This window comes from Ambystoma mexicanum, chromosome 6q (assembly GCF_040938575.1).
Source record: "Ambystoma mexicanum isolate Mex_15411 chromosome 6q, UKY_AmexF1_1, whole genome shotgun sequence".
Classification (NCBI taxonomy): Eukaryota; Metazoa; Chordata; class Amphibia; order Caudata; family Ambystomatidae; genus Ambystoma; species Ambystoma mexicanum.
In genome coordinates, this window is record NC_090937.1 from 1,604,462,185 (window position 1) to 1,604,475,877 (window position 13,693).

At 41.6% G+C, this 13,693-nt stretch overlaps 1 protein-coding gene across 1 annotated transcript in view; it reads right to left on the minus strand.

Moving 5' to 3' along the window:
• LOC138516892 (uncharacterized) overlaps positions 1-13,265 on the minus strand; it is a 145,828-nt gene extending 132,563 nt beyond the window's left edge. Inside the window, exon 1 of the mRNA XM_069632346.1 lies at positions 13,138-13,265. Coding sequence (XP_069488447.1) covers positions 13,138-13,150 — 13 coding nt within the window. The 5' untranslated portion in view covers positions 13,151-13,265. The remainder of the gene's footprint in view (positions 1-13,137) is intronic.
• Positions 13,266-13,693: the final 428 nt, after the last annotated feature.

A 13,693-nucleotide genomic window follows, 5' to 3' on the forward strand; every position in this document is an offset into this window, starting at 1 on the left:
GGTCCAAGGCTGAACAAACACTGAGCCAGATATTTACATGCAACAACATGGTTTCCAGCATTCTTATGCCATGAACATATTTCTTGTAATCTGAGGAAATAGGAGACCCAAAATGGAGAATGTCTGTGGACAAAATGGAGGGCTTAGGCTAACTTAAAATGGATGCAGTTTTACAGTTTGTGGGTTTGTGATTTTGCATATGTTTCCTATACAATTCTACACTATTTCACCAAACTGCACCAATGTTTGCATAGTCACCTGCTAGAACCCTCCGAACAGTACTGGCTTCTCGCACCTTCAGTAAGTGTTAGGGAGAATTTCACCTGGTAAGAGTGTGAGCCTTTTTTCCCACTGTTACATGTGTTTTGCTGTGTGTGTTTTAACATTCTTGTGTTCATAGACTGTGCAGCCTCACCTACTCCACAGACATTATCCTTTTATTGTGTGTTACACAGCACCTATAGTGCAGTGACACAGGATTGTCTTTTAGACTTCCCAAATCAGACTCCATTTTCTGGGACTGACTACTGTCTCCCAGAACATGTAAAGTTGCCATTAACTTTATTAGTCTTTTAAAATCCACAGACCCAGTACACCCTATCTTACATAGAGTACTGGAAAGGGTTAATACTTATCCCTTTTTGTCTGTTTCTCTTGGAGCATTGTTTCGCTCCCTTTTCATCAAGACTTGGCTGGTGGCAGTGGTAACTATCCTATTTTTCCTACCGTGGTTATCTTAAATAAACCTTGTATTGTTTTAGGCTATCTTGGTAGCCTCGAACTTAAACCTGCTGGACCATATACGTTTTTATACAGTTCCAGCTGGGTTTATTTGCCATTTCTTTTTGAAAATGTCTTTCTCGTGTTTTACTATACGCGCCAAACCAGGTTTGGTTCCTTTGTTCACCGTCTTTTCGTGGGCTTCTCCACAGAAGCCCTCCATAGGCGCCTGAAAGTCTGGGTAGGCAGGATGTGAGGGAGGGGCATTTTAGGACCCCGGCCATGGGTTCCCTTGGTAACCCAAGTCACACTCCTGTTTGATTGGATGTTTGATTGGCTAGGTGACTCTCCCGCCAGGAAAGCCAGCTTGCTGTGTGATTAACAGCCAGGCTGTGTGAATGGGGGAAAACTGCATAAAAAGCAGGTCTCTGGGATTGGAAAGGCAGAGTCGCCACTGGAACGAAAGAACCGATGAGGAGCTGACAGAAGAGGACCCCTCCAACGACTGAACCACCCGGTGAAGCTCTGCTGCAGGTCCGAATCTTCAGACTCCAACGAGGGAGAAGATCCACCAGGAATCTTCTTCCCCTGAGCTGGTGGGACCAACCAGTTTGCCCGAACTGTAAACCAGGACTCCCTCCTCTGGTCAAATTTGCTGTACAGAGCTACAGTGAACCGGATAGCCAGGAAGGTCGGACCCTGCTTGGGTTTTAAGGAGCGCACCTTTTATTTGTTGCTTTGCTCTGCTGCTGGTTTCTTCCCTGGGTAGTGCAGGACCCTCCAGTCTTCCTACTTCATGTCAGTCCGACAGTCGCTTCAGGAACCGTGAGCCTGCAGGAACTGCCAGAAACTTCCACCTCAGCTACATTTAAAAGGTGCTGTGCAAATCTGGTTGTTCATTTCGTTCAGCTGCGGTGAAGGTGTGTGAAACCTTTCACCAATCCGAGGGCTTCTCCTTCTCTTCTCTTTAAAGAAACTTTTCTACTGACCAACTTCGTCCAGATCTCTTGGCAAAGACTTAACCGCGAACTACCCTGAACTGTGTGATATTGAGCAAAAGACTTTTGTCCTTTTGACTTTTGGCCCTAAGCCTTTTTGATTTGATTCCATCACTGTAGTTCCTCTTTCTAGATTGCCCTGCTTACTTACCTGTTGGTGCAATTTTTACCTAACTTTGTCTTTCCCTCCCCTTTTAAATTACTGGAGTGCCATTTTTCCCATACTTCATTTTGAGTTTAACTTGTCCAGAATCTTTTGGGAGTGGTGTGGTGTATTAAGAGTGTGATTTTTCAACTGCTTTACTTTAGTGAAATGTTTTACAACTGATGTGTAAATAAATGTATATTATTTTACTTAGAAATCTTGAGTCAGTGTTTGTTTGGATCATAGTAATTGCTGTCCTTTGTGTAATTATTGATACTGCTCACTTGCTCTTGAGATACGTCTGGCTGCTCAGCCATCGCTACCACTTTTACTGTGTAGTACAGGCTTGTACCAAAGGTGCATTTGTACTGTCACGTGTAGTCTTAATTGTGTGAGGTGTTCCCAAAGGGTACTGCATATAATTCTGCCTAACAGTGAGATGCGGAGTTACCCGCGCTTCTGAAGTATGGATTTCGGTCCGCCTCTCATGAGGTAACCGTCGGTCCCCTCCCACTGTGACGTGCCGGCTCAGGCCTACCCTGCGCTTCCTTCTCTAAAACGCCATCTGCTGCCTCAACGGCATAGCGTGATACACTTTCTAAAGAGCCTATTTACATTTGTGCTACCAGTGAAGACTTGTATTAATAAATCACAAATTATCGGTGGCACAACTACTCTGTGGAAACTTTTACATACACTTCCTTATTTTATTGACCGGAGGGTGTACAGCCCTATTTTCCATTGCTTTCCACTGTGGCACGCAACTTGCCTTGGAGTAACCACAAGAATATTCTATATTATATAAAATCTGCTATTAACTGCTTGTTTCTTCTGTGAGCTATTATTGTCATTCAATCTTCCACGCTGCTCTCTGTGCTACTTGGACTGAGATTGTTAACCATTCATCCTCAGAGGTTAACAGGTGTTGGGCAGTTAAAAATCTTGAAAATATTTAACATATACAACACATGTGTATCCCACCCATATCGGATGTCATTTGTGCTCGCTAACTTCAATATCAAACCTCTGCAACTCGCTAAACTATTACATAGTACAACTTGCTATCCTCATAGCTCTACCTTTTGCGCACTGTGTACTTGTGGCGCCATAGTGCCCAACCTACTACACATTTCGGGAAAGCAGGGCTACCTCCAAAAACAATCAAAAAGGTACACTTAAATTAAAGACTCTACTCTTCCTTCCACCACTTTGAAGAGACCCAAAAGTGACTCTCCACCACCTCTCGCTTTATCTGACCCTGCTATTGAAGCTATCCTATCTGAAATTAGAGCTCTACAACCTTTCATAGAAACCACAAACCAAAAGCTTCAGCAACTCCAAGACAGATGGAAGGGTTTTGAGGGATTCATGGAAGAGGTGGAGAAAAGGGTTGGATTCGTGGAAGGCATATCCCCAAGGGTGGCTCGGTTAGAAAAATCAGTTAATGACCTCCAGAAACACAACGGGGACTTGGAAAATAGGAATAGACACAATAATCTTTGCGTTTCCGGTATGCCAGAGGGTTGTGAGGGCTCTGATCCCATAGCCTTCCTTCAAAAGCTACTACCTGCTATTCTTCATCTACCTCTGGTGACTCCACTTAACATTCAACAAGCCCATATTGTCGGATAACCGAGAGCCTCCACTTCTTCTCATCCTGCTTCCAGAACACTCATATCCATTTACTGGCACATACTCAGTTTCAACTTATTATGGCCTCAGTCAAGGAAAAAAAAATCTCTTACATGGCATGGCAGTAAACTTTTCATCTCACAAGATGTGGCTAAATGCACTGCTTTACGCAGGAAGGAATTTCTTTCACTACAGCCAGCTTTGAAACAGCTCAACATTCGATATGGCCTATATCATCCTTGTTCCTTCAAGGTCACTCACAATGGTTGTTCTGCTATGTTTGATGACCCGACTGACTTAAAAGCTTGCATACATACCATCAAAACTGAAAGTATGGACACATCCTCTCTGCTTAGTCTTGATTTTTCACTTTTTCTTTTTTCTGTTTTTTTCAACTTTTTCTTATACTTGTCAAACTCATTCCTTTCATAATGCCGTTATTATCATCTTCTTGTACTAAAATAAGTGGGACGATGGCTGGTGTGGCGCCCATGTTCTGCCGTGTGCTGTCTTTTTCCTTCTGACAGACCAGCGGCGTCAATGGTCCCTGTGACATTTTTTTTTGATCAGGCCTCCCTCCTCCTTCCTGTTTTCCTCGTGTGTTCTCCTTATGTAGTTTACCCATAATTTCGAGAAATGTTATTGCACTTTGAGTTTTTTTGAAGTGGATTACCCTCCTGAAGGATTTCCTCTGTTGGTTCATTATTGTTTCCCCTATTCGTTGGTATTATGCAAAGGTTCTAACATTTTACATTTATATAAATGTCTTTTAAATGTATCACTTGGAATATTAAGGGCTGCAACAACCCCATTAAAAGATGTAAAGTTCTATTTCATCTGAACAAACTAAAACCATCTGGGGTATGCTCACAAGAAACACATCTATCCTTGAAGGAGGCTATGAAATTGAAATCTTTGTGAGTTAAGGAGGTTGTTGCAAGCCCAGAATTTGCAAAGAAAAATGGGGTGGCTATACTGCTTAGCAAAAAGTTACCTTTTAAAATTCTGAGTAGCGATGGAGATACCAAGGGACGTTGGGTCTGGGTCAAGCTCCAGATTGATTCTATTTTAGTTTCCATCCTAAATTTATATAGACCTACCAAGCCTGACCCTCAGTATTGGACAGCTATTAAAAAAATTATCCTCAACAATAATTTTCCTAACCTGATTATGTTTGGGGACGTCAATCAAGTCCTCGACCCGTTTATGGATAGGAAATCTAGTTGTACATGTATCCTCTAAAACTCCAAAATCTTTTCTGGGTTGTCTTTCTGAAACGGGTCTAATCGACTCCTGGAGGCTGTCGCATCCCACACAACTTGACTACGCTTTCCATTCACTCCCACACAATACGCTCTCCTGCCTTGACTATATCTTCACATCTAAAACACTCACGGGCACTATTGTGGATTCTACCATCTCCTCTATCATAATTTCCGATCATGCCCCTGTTTGTACGTCCTTCATTTTTGATGATATCAGTAAGCCCTCCTCACGATGGACATTTTATAACTTCTTATTGCAAGATCAACAGTTCATTCTATCTATCCGTCTTTTCTGCAAGAGTTTTATGACAATAATCTTGATGAAGATATCTCAGTTGTGAATGATTGGGATGTGTTCAAGGCTGCACTTAGATGTCACATTATGGAATATTCTGGTAGGATGTAAAAAACACCCTGATGAGCTATATTCTCGATTGACTCGATTGACTTCTGTTGAGAAACTATACTATAAAAATCCTAATATCACCAATCTCCTTGGGGTTATAGCACTACAGTGCCAAATTAATAATGAACTTACCAACCTAGTGGCAGGTACCATACTCAAATATAAATCTAAAATATATCAAATGTCTAACAAGGCCGGTAAGTCACTAGCCTCATATTTAAAAACCAAGAAGGAAAGATGCTATCTGTTGCACATTAAGGATGGCTCTGGTGCCTTACTTAATCACCCTAGGGATATCCTGAACTGCTTCAAAAAATCCTTTGGAAATGTACATTATCCAGACACCTCTATCCCAACCAAGGACATTCTTTACCTAATAAAATTAATAGATCATCCTATCCACAAGTGGACCTCTCTCATCTAGACAGTGACATTACACTTTTGGATATCAACCATGCTATAAAGGGTTTGGGAAGGAATAAAGCTCAAGGTCCTGATAGTTTTACGGTTGAATTTTTCAACTCCCTGGCACATTCTATTGCGCCGAAACTCAAATCATTATTCTCATACTTTGTCTCACAAAAATTCTCCTCCGGTTCATTCTCTGAAGCCCTGCTTATTTTATTCCCCAAGCCAGATAAAGACCCGACATGCCCAAATAACTATCGTCCTATATCTCTCATCAACGTAGAAAGTAAAATATCCGCCAACATTCTTGCTAATAAAATTGAATCTTCTCTTCCATCCATAATCAAATCTGATCAAGTCAGATATGTTAAAGGATGCAACATCTCTTCTAATGCCAGACTTTTCTTAGATGCTCTTTATATTGTCTCCAAAAATAAAAAAGATAGACAGGCATACGCAGCTATTGCTCTCGATGCTCAAAAGGCTTTTGATCCTGTTAGTTGGGACTTCATATTTCACTCCCTTCAATTGCATGGCTGCAGTGAAAAATGTGTATCCTTAGTTAAACATCTCTACTAATGTCCTACATCCTCCATGTATATCAATGGTCTAACCGCCTCCTTCTTTCCTCTTTTAAGAGGTACAAGTCAAGTTTGTCCTCTTTCCCCTATTCTTTACATTCTTTCATTGGAACCTTTATTAGAATCTGTTAGATCAAATAGAAATATTCCAGGAATCCCGGCCGGAACTTCACATTTTAAAATTGCAGCTTATGCCGATGATGTCCTCATTTTCATAAAAAATCCCAAACTCCATATTACCCACCTACTCGACACCCTTCAGCAATTTAGTTTTGTTTCTAGCTATAAACTTAATAGAGAAATGTCTGAAATCTTACCCCTTAATCCCTTCTGCCTTAAACATGAGTTGGAGCCCTTTGGTTTCAAATGGTGTAATGACTACATTAAGTATCTAGGTATTAGCTTTGCTTCCACGATACATAATACTATTAAACCTAACAAGTGCATATTGTTAGATAATCTTAAAGACCTCGCTCTTCAACACTTTTCTAATAACATTCTCTCTCCAGATGTTCTTAGGCTGTGGCAGCTAACCTCTTCATCTAATCTTAATGCTTCAAAATTCTACAAAGCCCATGTAACGATATCTGTTGTTCAACCAGTGCGTTCGTCATGGGAAACGGACTTTGGAGTGATACTCGATGATCGTACATAGTCTTTGAAATTTTCCAAAATCAAAAATATCTCTATCGCAGCTAACATCACGCAGCACTTTCTCTTTTCATTCATAGGGCATTTATTACCCCTGTCAAACTATCCAATTCTAAAAATGGATTAAGTAACAGTTATTGGACCTGCGATTATGCCCCGGGTTCCTATGAAAATATGTTTTTAGCTGCCCTTATGTTTTAAAGTTTTGGCAAAATGTTTGGAAATACCTTAAATGTATATTTATTATTAATGTTCCTCTATCCTTTTTAAATATCGTCTTAGGCAGCCTCGCCTTTGTAGGACGTAGTGAGTACATTTCATGGAAACTATTTGACCTGTTCATAATTATTGCTTTAAATCCTATAACGGAAAATTGGAAAAACTCCCGTGCACTGTAGAATGGAACACTGCATGGCTAATTCACAAAATTGCACTCAAAAGCACAATGCAAAATAGTCATTTTTTATCCACTATTTGAACTATTTCAATGTTACATCACATGGTTCATAATATTCTCTCTTATATTCAATATACCTGCCACTTTCACTAATTCCAACAGTCATATTTGCTAATGTATTAAAAATCTATATTGGTGTTTAATTTGCCCCTCCCCGTCCTTCCACTTCGAACCTCTGTCCCACCCACCTGCTTTTTCTATTGCTAAAAATGATTTGTTCTTATAATGCAGACTGCACTATGATAAATGCCTTTATTTTGTCTGAATTTCGTTTCTAGTAAATCATTAATCACTAGTTCTTATTATCTAATTTCAATTAATAAGCTGATTCTGGGCAAAATCACTTCGTGTCTGATTTGATCTTTGTATTGTTGTATTGTTATCTTGCTATATTAATTCCAATACATATTATTAAACAAAAAATAAATAATAGCATTGATGTAACAAACCTGCATGCATTTGCTCACTGTTAAAAGATCTTATGTGTTCACATCGGATGTAATTCTCTACTCCGCCTGCATTCAGTTTGCTGTGTCTTTACTTCTTCTGTCTTTCACTTCTCACAGCATCCCCGCTGTCATTACAAGCGGAGACCCCCTATACCCACCCTTCTTTTTTACTCCATATTCTTCCCCCAACCCTAACCGTAAGCTAACCTTAACCACATCCATTGCCATCTTTACAATGTGAAGATGCAGACGTTTTGAAGGCATGAAGATGTAAATGTTTGGCGAACAAAATGTAGATGAGGTAAGTGCACGCAGAGTTTGCTGGGTGAAGTAAAGGTGGCGGGTTCAGGTCACGCCATGTTGGTATGCCAGCTTATGTCTTGATGCTATACTCTGCTTAGTCTGATGTTCTTTTAAGCAATGGTATTAAGTTGAGAGGCTATGTTTTGATATGCTGCACTGTTGGAGTGTAGTATGCCATGCTCTGGAACGTTATGCATCATTGTTTTGCTGGCTATAGTATACCATGTTGTTTTGCGATGCTAGGTATTGCTAAGCTGAGTCATTTATTAATTTGGAAATGCAGTGTTATGTAACGTTATGGTTTTCTACTCCTTGTGGTTATCTTATGCTATGTCAAGTTACCGGGTGTTTGTTATGGTGTGGATTGTGTACTAAATATCCGATGTATGTAGGCACAGAATTGGCATTCCTCACTAATGAAACACTGGTGAGCGTTGCCTCTTGACGGCTCCTCACACAGTCAATCACCCTTATCTTTATACATGCGAATAAACAGCTTCCACCAATGTAAAAAAAAATATGTAATAATAATATAACATGTATATAAACATTATTCAAAGTCATATCAAATATCCGCCAACTTTATATAAAAATAATATAAAACATACATAACATTTATATCAAATTATTAAAGTTCTTATCAAATGTACGCCAACTTTATATAACATCTGTTATAAAGTTATGACATCGCCTACTGCACCTAGAATTATATGAAATCTATATAAAAAGTATTAAAAAACCCTGGCGTCAGCACTATATTTAAAAACCAAACCCACTCCCGCGTCATCAACGCATCACCATGACAAAACCCTAACATTCGCAGTCTCTCTCTTCGACACTCATTTTGCCCTCCAACAGGCAGCAGCGAACATGCGCGGCCCCAGTCACATTTTTATATACATTTTACATCCACTTTATATCAAACTGATATAGTATCAAACTACAAAAACACTTTACATCAAGAAATATACAGTTGATATAAAATAAATATCATCCTTGATATTAATTGTCTATTAAATGTATATTAAATTGATATCAAAACCCTATCTTAAGAGGGCGAGACTAAGGAGACCAACGGGGCGTTCCCACCTGTCAAAAATGTAACTTTGCAAAAAAGGGGCCCCATATACTACTACTGTGCAACTTCTTCTAGTTGGGTAGCTGGGAACAGAATCAAGATGGTGGAACAAACATTTGCCGTGCACCCCTTTCTGATGCATTGTTTTGGTAGCCTTGATAAAAGCTACTCATTAAAATGGAGAACTGGCAAAGCTAGAAATGATTAATACGCATAAGACATTCCAGCTTTCTGACACTCCGATCTTCATTTGCTGCATCTGACACGCATGCGTCAATCAGCACCTGCAGCAGGCCTGATAACATTTTTGTAAATGGACAAATCATGTTCCCAGTCTCCATTCAGTCGTAGTTTTCGATGGTTCCAGGGCACTTGTGGGATTGGGGAAACTACATTTTCGCGTTGACTTTGTCGTTCCTCTTGAACACAAGGGTGTTAGGTGGCCTTCTGACGGGGAGCTCTTCTAGGATCTCTATCTCTGAACATTGCACCCTACAATACTTGGTTGTGATAGTTTACCTGTGTTATTTCAATGCATAGGATTCTCCTATTTCCTGTTTGTCTTCATCAGCCGTCTCCATGATTGATGCATGTTCTTGCTCTTCTCTGCTCCTGAATTTTGTCGGTGCTCATGTTGTTTCCTACCTCTAGATCTCCATCTTGTTTCATGACTTGGAGCCTTGGTCTGCATTGGAGCTTCCCATCTATGTCCCATGTTCTGTTGGACTGGTGGTTCTCAGTTCTGCTGGATGGACCGGCCAGTGTTTCGGTGCAGCGCAGGGTTTTCTATGGAAATGGCCTTCAGCTTGTAAACTCTGCTTTGTCTAATTCTGGATTTCTGCTGGACCTTCTGTATTTGACCCTGCTTTGTACTTGTACTAGGCCGTGCTTTCCTAATTGGTTACAGTGAATGATTATCTTACGTTTTCCTCCCATGTTCCATTGCGAAAGGCCTATGCAGGCTATTTTATTTTTTTCATGCCTTGTGCCGCCATATAGGGCTTCTAGCTTACAGAATCAGTACTACTGGGATGGAATGGCTGATACTTGGTCAGCTGCCCCACTCCTTCTGTACCCTAGCTGGCTGGTATTTATTGGTACTTCTGTGGTTCACCTGCGGTTCATATTTTCAGGGTTAAACATTCTCACTGAATCTCCATTTCATTTTTCAGTTCATTGATTTTCTTGCTCACAACCTCAATCCCTCCCATCTCCTTACTCACCACCTAGCCAGTACACGATGGATTCTGCTACCTAGGGATATAGACAGCCTCAATCCCTCCCATCTCCTTACTCACCACCTAGCTAGTACACGATGGATTCTGCTACCTAGGGATATAGACAGCCTCAATCCCTCCCATCTCCTTACTCACCACCCAGCCAGTACAAGATGGATTCTGCTACCTAGGGATATAGACAGCCTCAATCCCTCCCATCTCCTTACTCACCACCCAGCCAGTACACGATGGATTCTGCTACCTAGGGATATAGACAGCCTCAATCCCTCCCATCTCCTTACTCACCACCCAGCCAGTACACGATGGATTCTGCTACCTAGGGATATAGACAGCCTCAATCCCTCCCATCTCCTTACTCACCATCCAGTCAGTACACGATGGATTCTGCTACCTAGGGATATAGACAGCCTCAATCCCTCCCATCTCCTTACTCACCATCAGTGCACGATTCTGCTGCCAAGGTATACAGATGTAAATAAATTAATAACAAGCAAACATCTCGCCACCGCAGGGGCATCATGGTGCAGGGATTCCCTGGCCAAGCGATGCATAGTTTGTGCTATATCAGTGCATGATCTTTGAAACATAGACGGGCTATATGTGTACCTTTGGTAAGCGGAGCACAGGTTTTCCTGTGAAAGCAGTGATGTTTTCCACATGAGTACTGGAGAATTGTTACATTTGGATTACTGGAACAAACACCATCCCCAGAAAACCTGCAAATTCTTCTCCCACCAAATCCATACCAGCTCTTTGACCAAGGGTATGACTCATCAGCTTAACCTTCTCTGAAAGAAACACTTTGTGGGTCGCTTTAGAGCGCTTGCGCTTTGCAGACCGCATGACTGGATCTCCAACTAGGCCGGCCTACCCTCTGACCTGACACTTTGTAGTGAAGTTAGGTGAACTTTCCCAAAAGTGTAGCAAAATTAATGGGACACAGAGACAACTAGGTTCTATTTCCTGTAAATATTTGTGGATATATTTGGGGTTGCAACACAGCCTCCCTGCACCTACTAAGTTCACCCCAGTGCCTACATTTGTCCCTCAATGACTTCCTATGGCCTCTTTCTTGCCCTCCAACTTGGAAGGCCTCAGTAGGGCAATGGGGCATGTTGTATGGCAGCAGCCTGGCCTCCCTTGATGCGTTATAATGTATATCCATGCGCTAGTTACTATTACCACACGTAGGATTCTGAGAAGTCTACATGTGCATTTTGACATTACTGCTGGGGAAGTGTTGAAATCGTGACAACATGACAACATCCTTGCTTGTGGGATGCAACTGCTATTAGGGCAGCAGCGGTTTACACTCCTGTTTTTCCCACTGAGACAGAATGCTCAGAGAAGTGACCCCACCATGCAGTGTGGCTCTCCGTGCACAAAGAGGGAGTGCCTGTGAGCATTGAAGGGGCTCAATATCTCACCCCCTTCTGCCCCCCCCCCCTGCACCGTAGCCTGAAATTGAAGCATCCATTGTGCCATCCCAACACCCAATCGCTCAAGTCATGCCATCTCGCTCCCGGGTGGAGTGAGCGTACTACAACTGGCAGGTGTGGGAAGTAACAGGTCCCGCCCACTTGGCTGCAAGGAAAGATCACGTGTTCAGTGTAGTGCATGCCATTAAACAGGGAACAATGAAAATCTTGTTTTACCCCAAACCACAAGGTGTAAGGAGACATCTAAAAAACATATTTGCAACATTTTCATTCTGACAATCAAGCCAGGCCTGATTTCAGTAAAGTAGTCGTTTGGAAGACATAGGAGGGAATTTTATGATGCGCGTAGAAAATTCAGATCACGTGAAACTCTTAGAAATAAAGTTCCATTGAGAGCACAACTGTGGATCATGAGTTTGGAGGTGATCAGGTAACACATCGGTGGAATTACCGCTAAACTCAGCTGTCCCTACGGCCACTTAGTCCTGTGGCATTACCACATGATTACCACGTGCGGTAAGGCAGTGTAAATCCCCATGCGTGGAGTCACTATTACTCCAGGGGGCGGGGGATTCTTCCATGGATTTACCATGAGCAGAATTACCAAGTGGTGCATTCACTGAGTTTTGGAGGTAACGTGAAGGATTTACCTCCAGCAAAAAAGCAAGAGTACAATACTAGTGATACAGTAATGCAGGAGTTATAATGATGTGGTGTTATCATAGCACTTTCGCCAAAGCCCTTTACAGAGAACATAACTACATACAATATCAACCAACCTAAGTTGGTATTTATTTATAGACCTCGGAAGAATGAAAGGCTGAGTTAGCCTTGCTGGGATTCGAACCTACAACCTACAGATCACCAAGATTGCAGCAAGGAGCGCACATTCTGTAAGTTATATGCAGAATACATTTAAAATTAAGTGCTGTTGTATTGGATCCCTACCCTGCAAGTCCCTGTCAGCAAGCACTATATAGAAGCTAAGATAACATTATCCTGGACTCCAGTTCTGGGGCTCATTGATCTGATGGTGAATATGGGTTGCACCCCATTTCATCTCCATATACATTCAACAAAAGACATCCGCAATCCAGCTGTAGAAATCCATGGAATTGACAATCACAAGAATTACAAATCGAACTCTCAGGTAAGTGTTAAGGTATTCTGTGTTTATCATCATCCCCTGTACAATAGCACAGTTGAAGAGAGAAACTAAAAATACATGCCTCCCCTTAAATATAATGTTCTCTGTGACTTGGGCCTTGAAAGGGATTAATGTGCAAACACACTGAAGTTTTCAACAAGATGTTGATGCAGAACAGCACTGATTAGACAGGAAGATAACCGCGCGGATTTGACTGTACCTGCTTTAACCATGGTGGTGGCTGGCGGCTCTCAGTCTATTGACTTGAAAGAGGGGCAGGCTGGTGCAAGCAGCTGCAGGCACGAGACAGGCGCAGGCAGGCTCGGAACGGAGGAGGCAGGTTCTGCAGTGGCACTGCTAAGGGGACTTGCCACCTATTTATCTCAGAGTTTATGCGCGCAATCGAAATCATGAATGTTAAGTAGCATCTCTGGAGCAGATTTGTATTAGTCAAATCAATATCCTGCGGCAGCATCTGTATTCTGGCACCTTGCAGTAGGTAAACAGCAGCTGCCTCTACCATTAATCAAAGTCAGACTATTCGTCCTCATTCACACCTTACTAAATCCTAAAACCTGGCTCATTTAGTCATTTTTACATGCTACAAAACTCTGGAGTTTTCTACATCGACATGAATTCAACTACTAACACACTGCTTTCAAGTAATGGCCACCTACCTCTCCTGGCGTGCATATTGCTGCAAATATGATATGATGTAAGTAATTTATAATGCGCCTGTACACAAGACAAGGGAGGGAAGACAGAGAGGACAATAC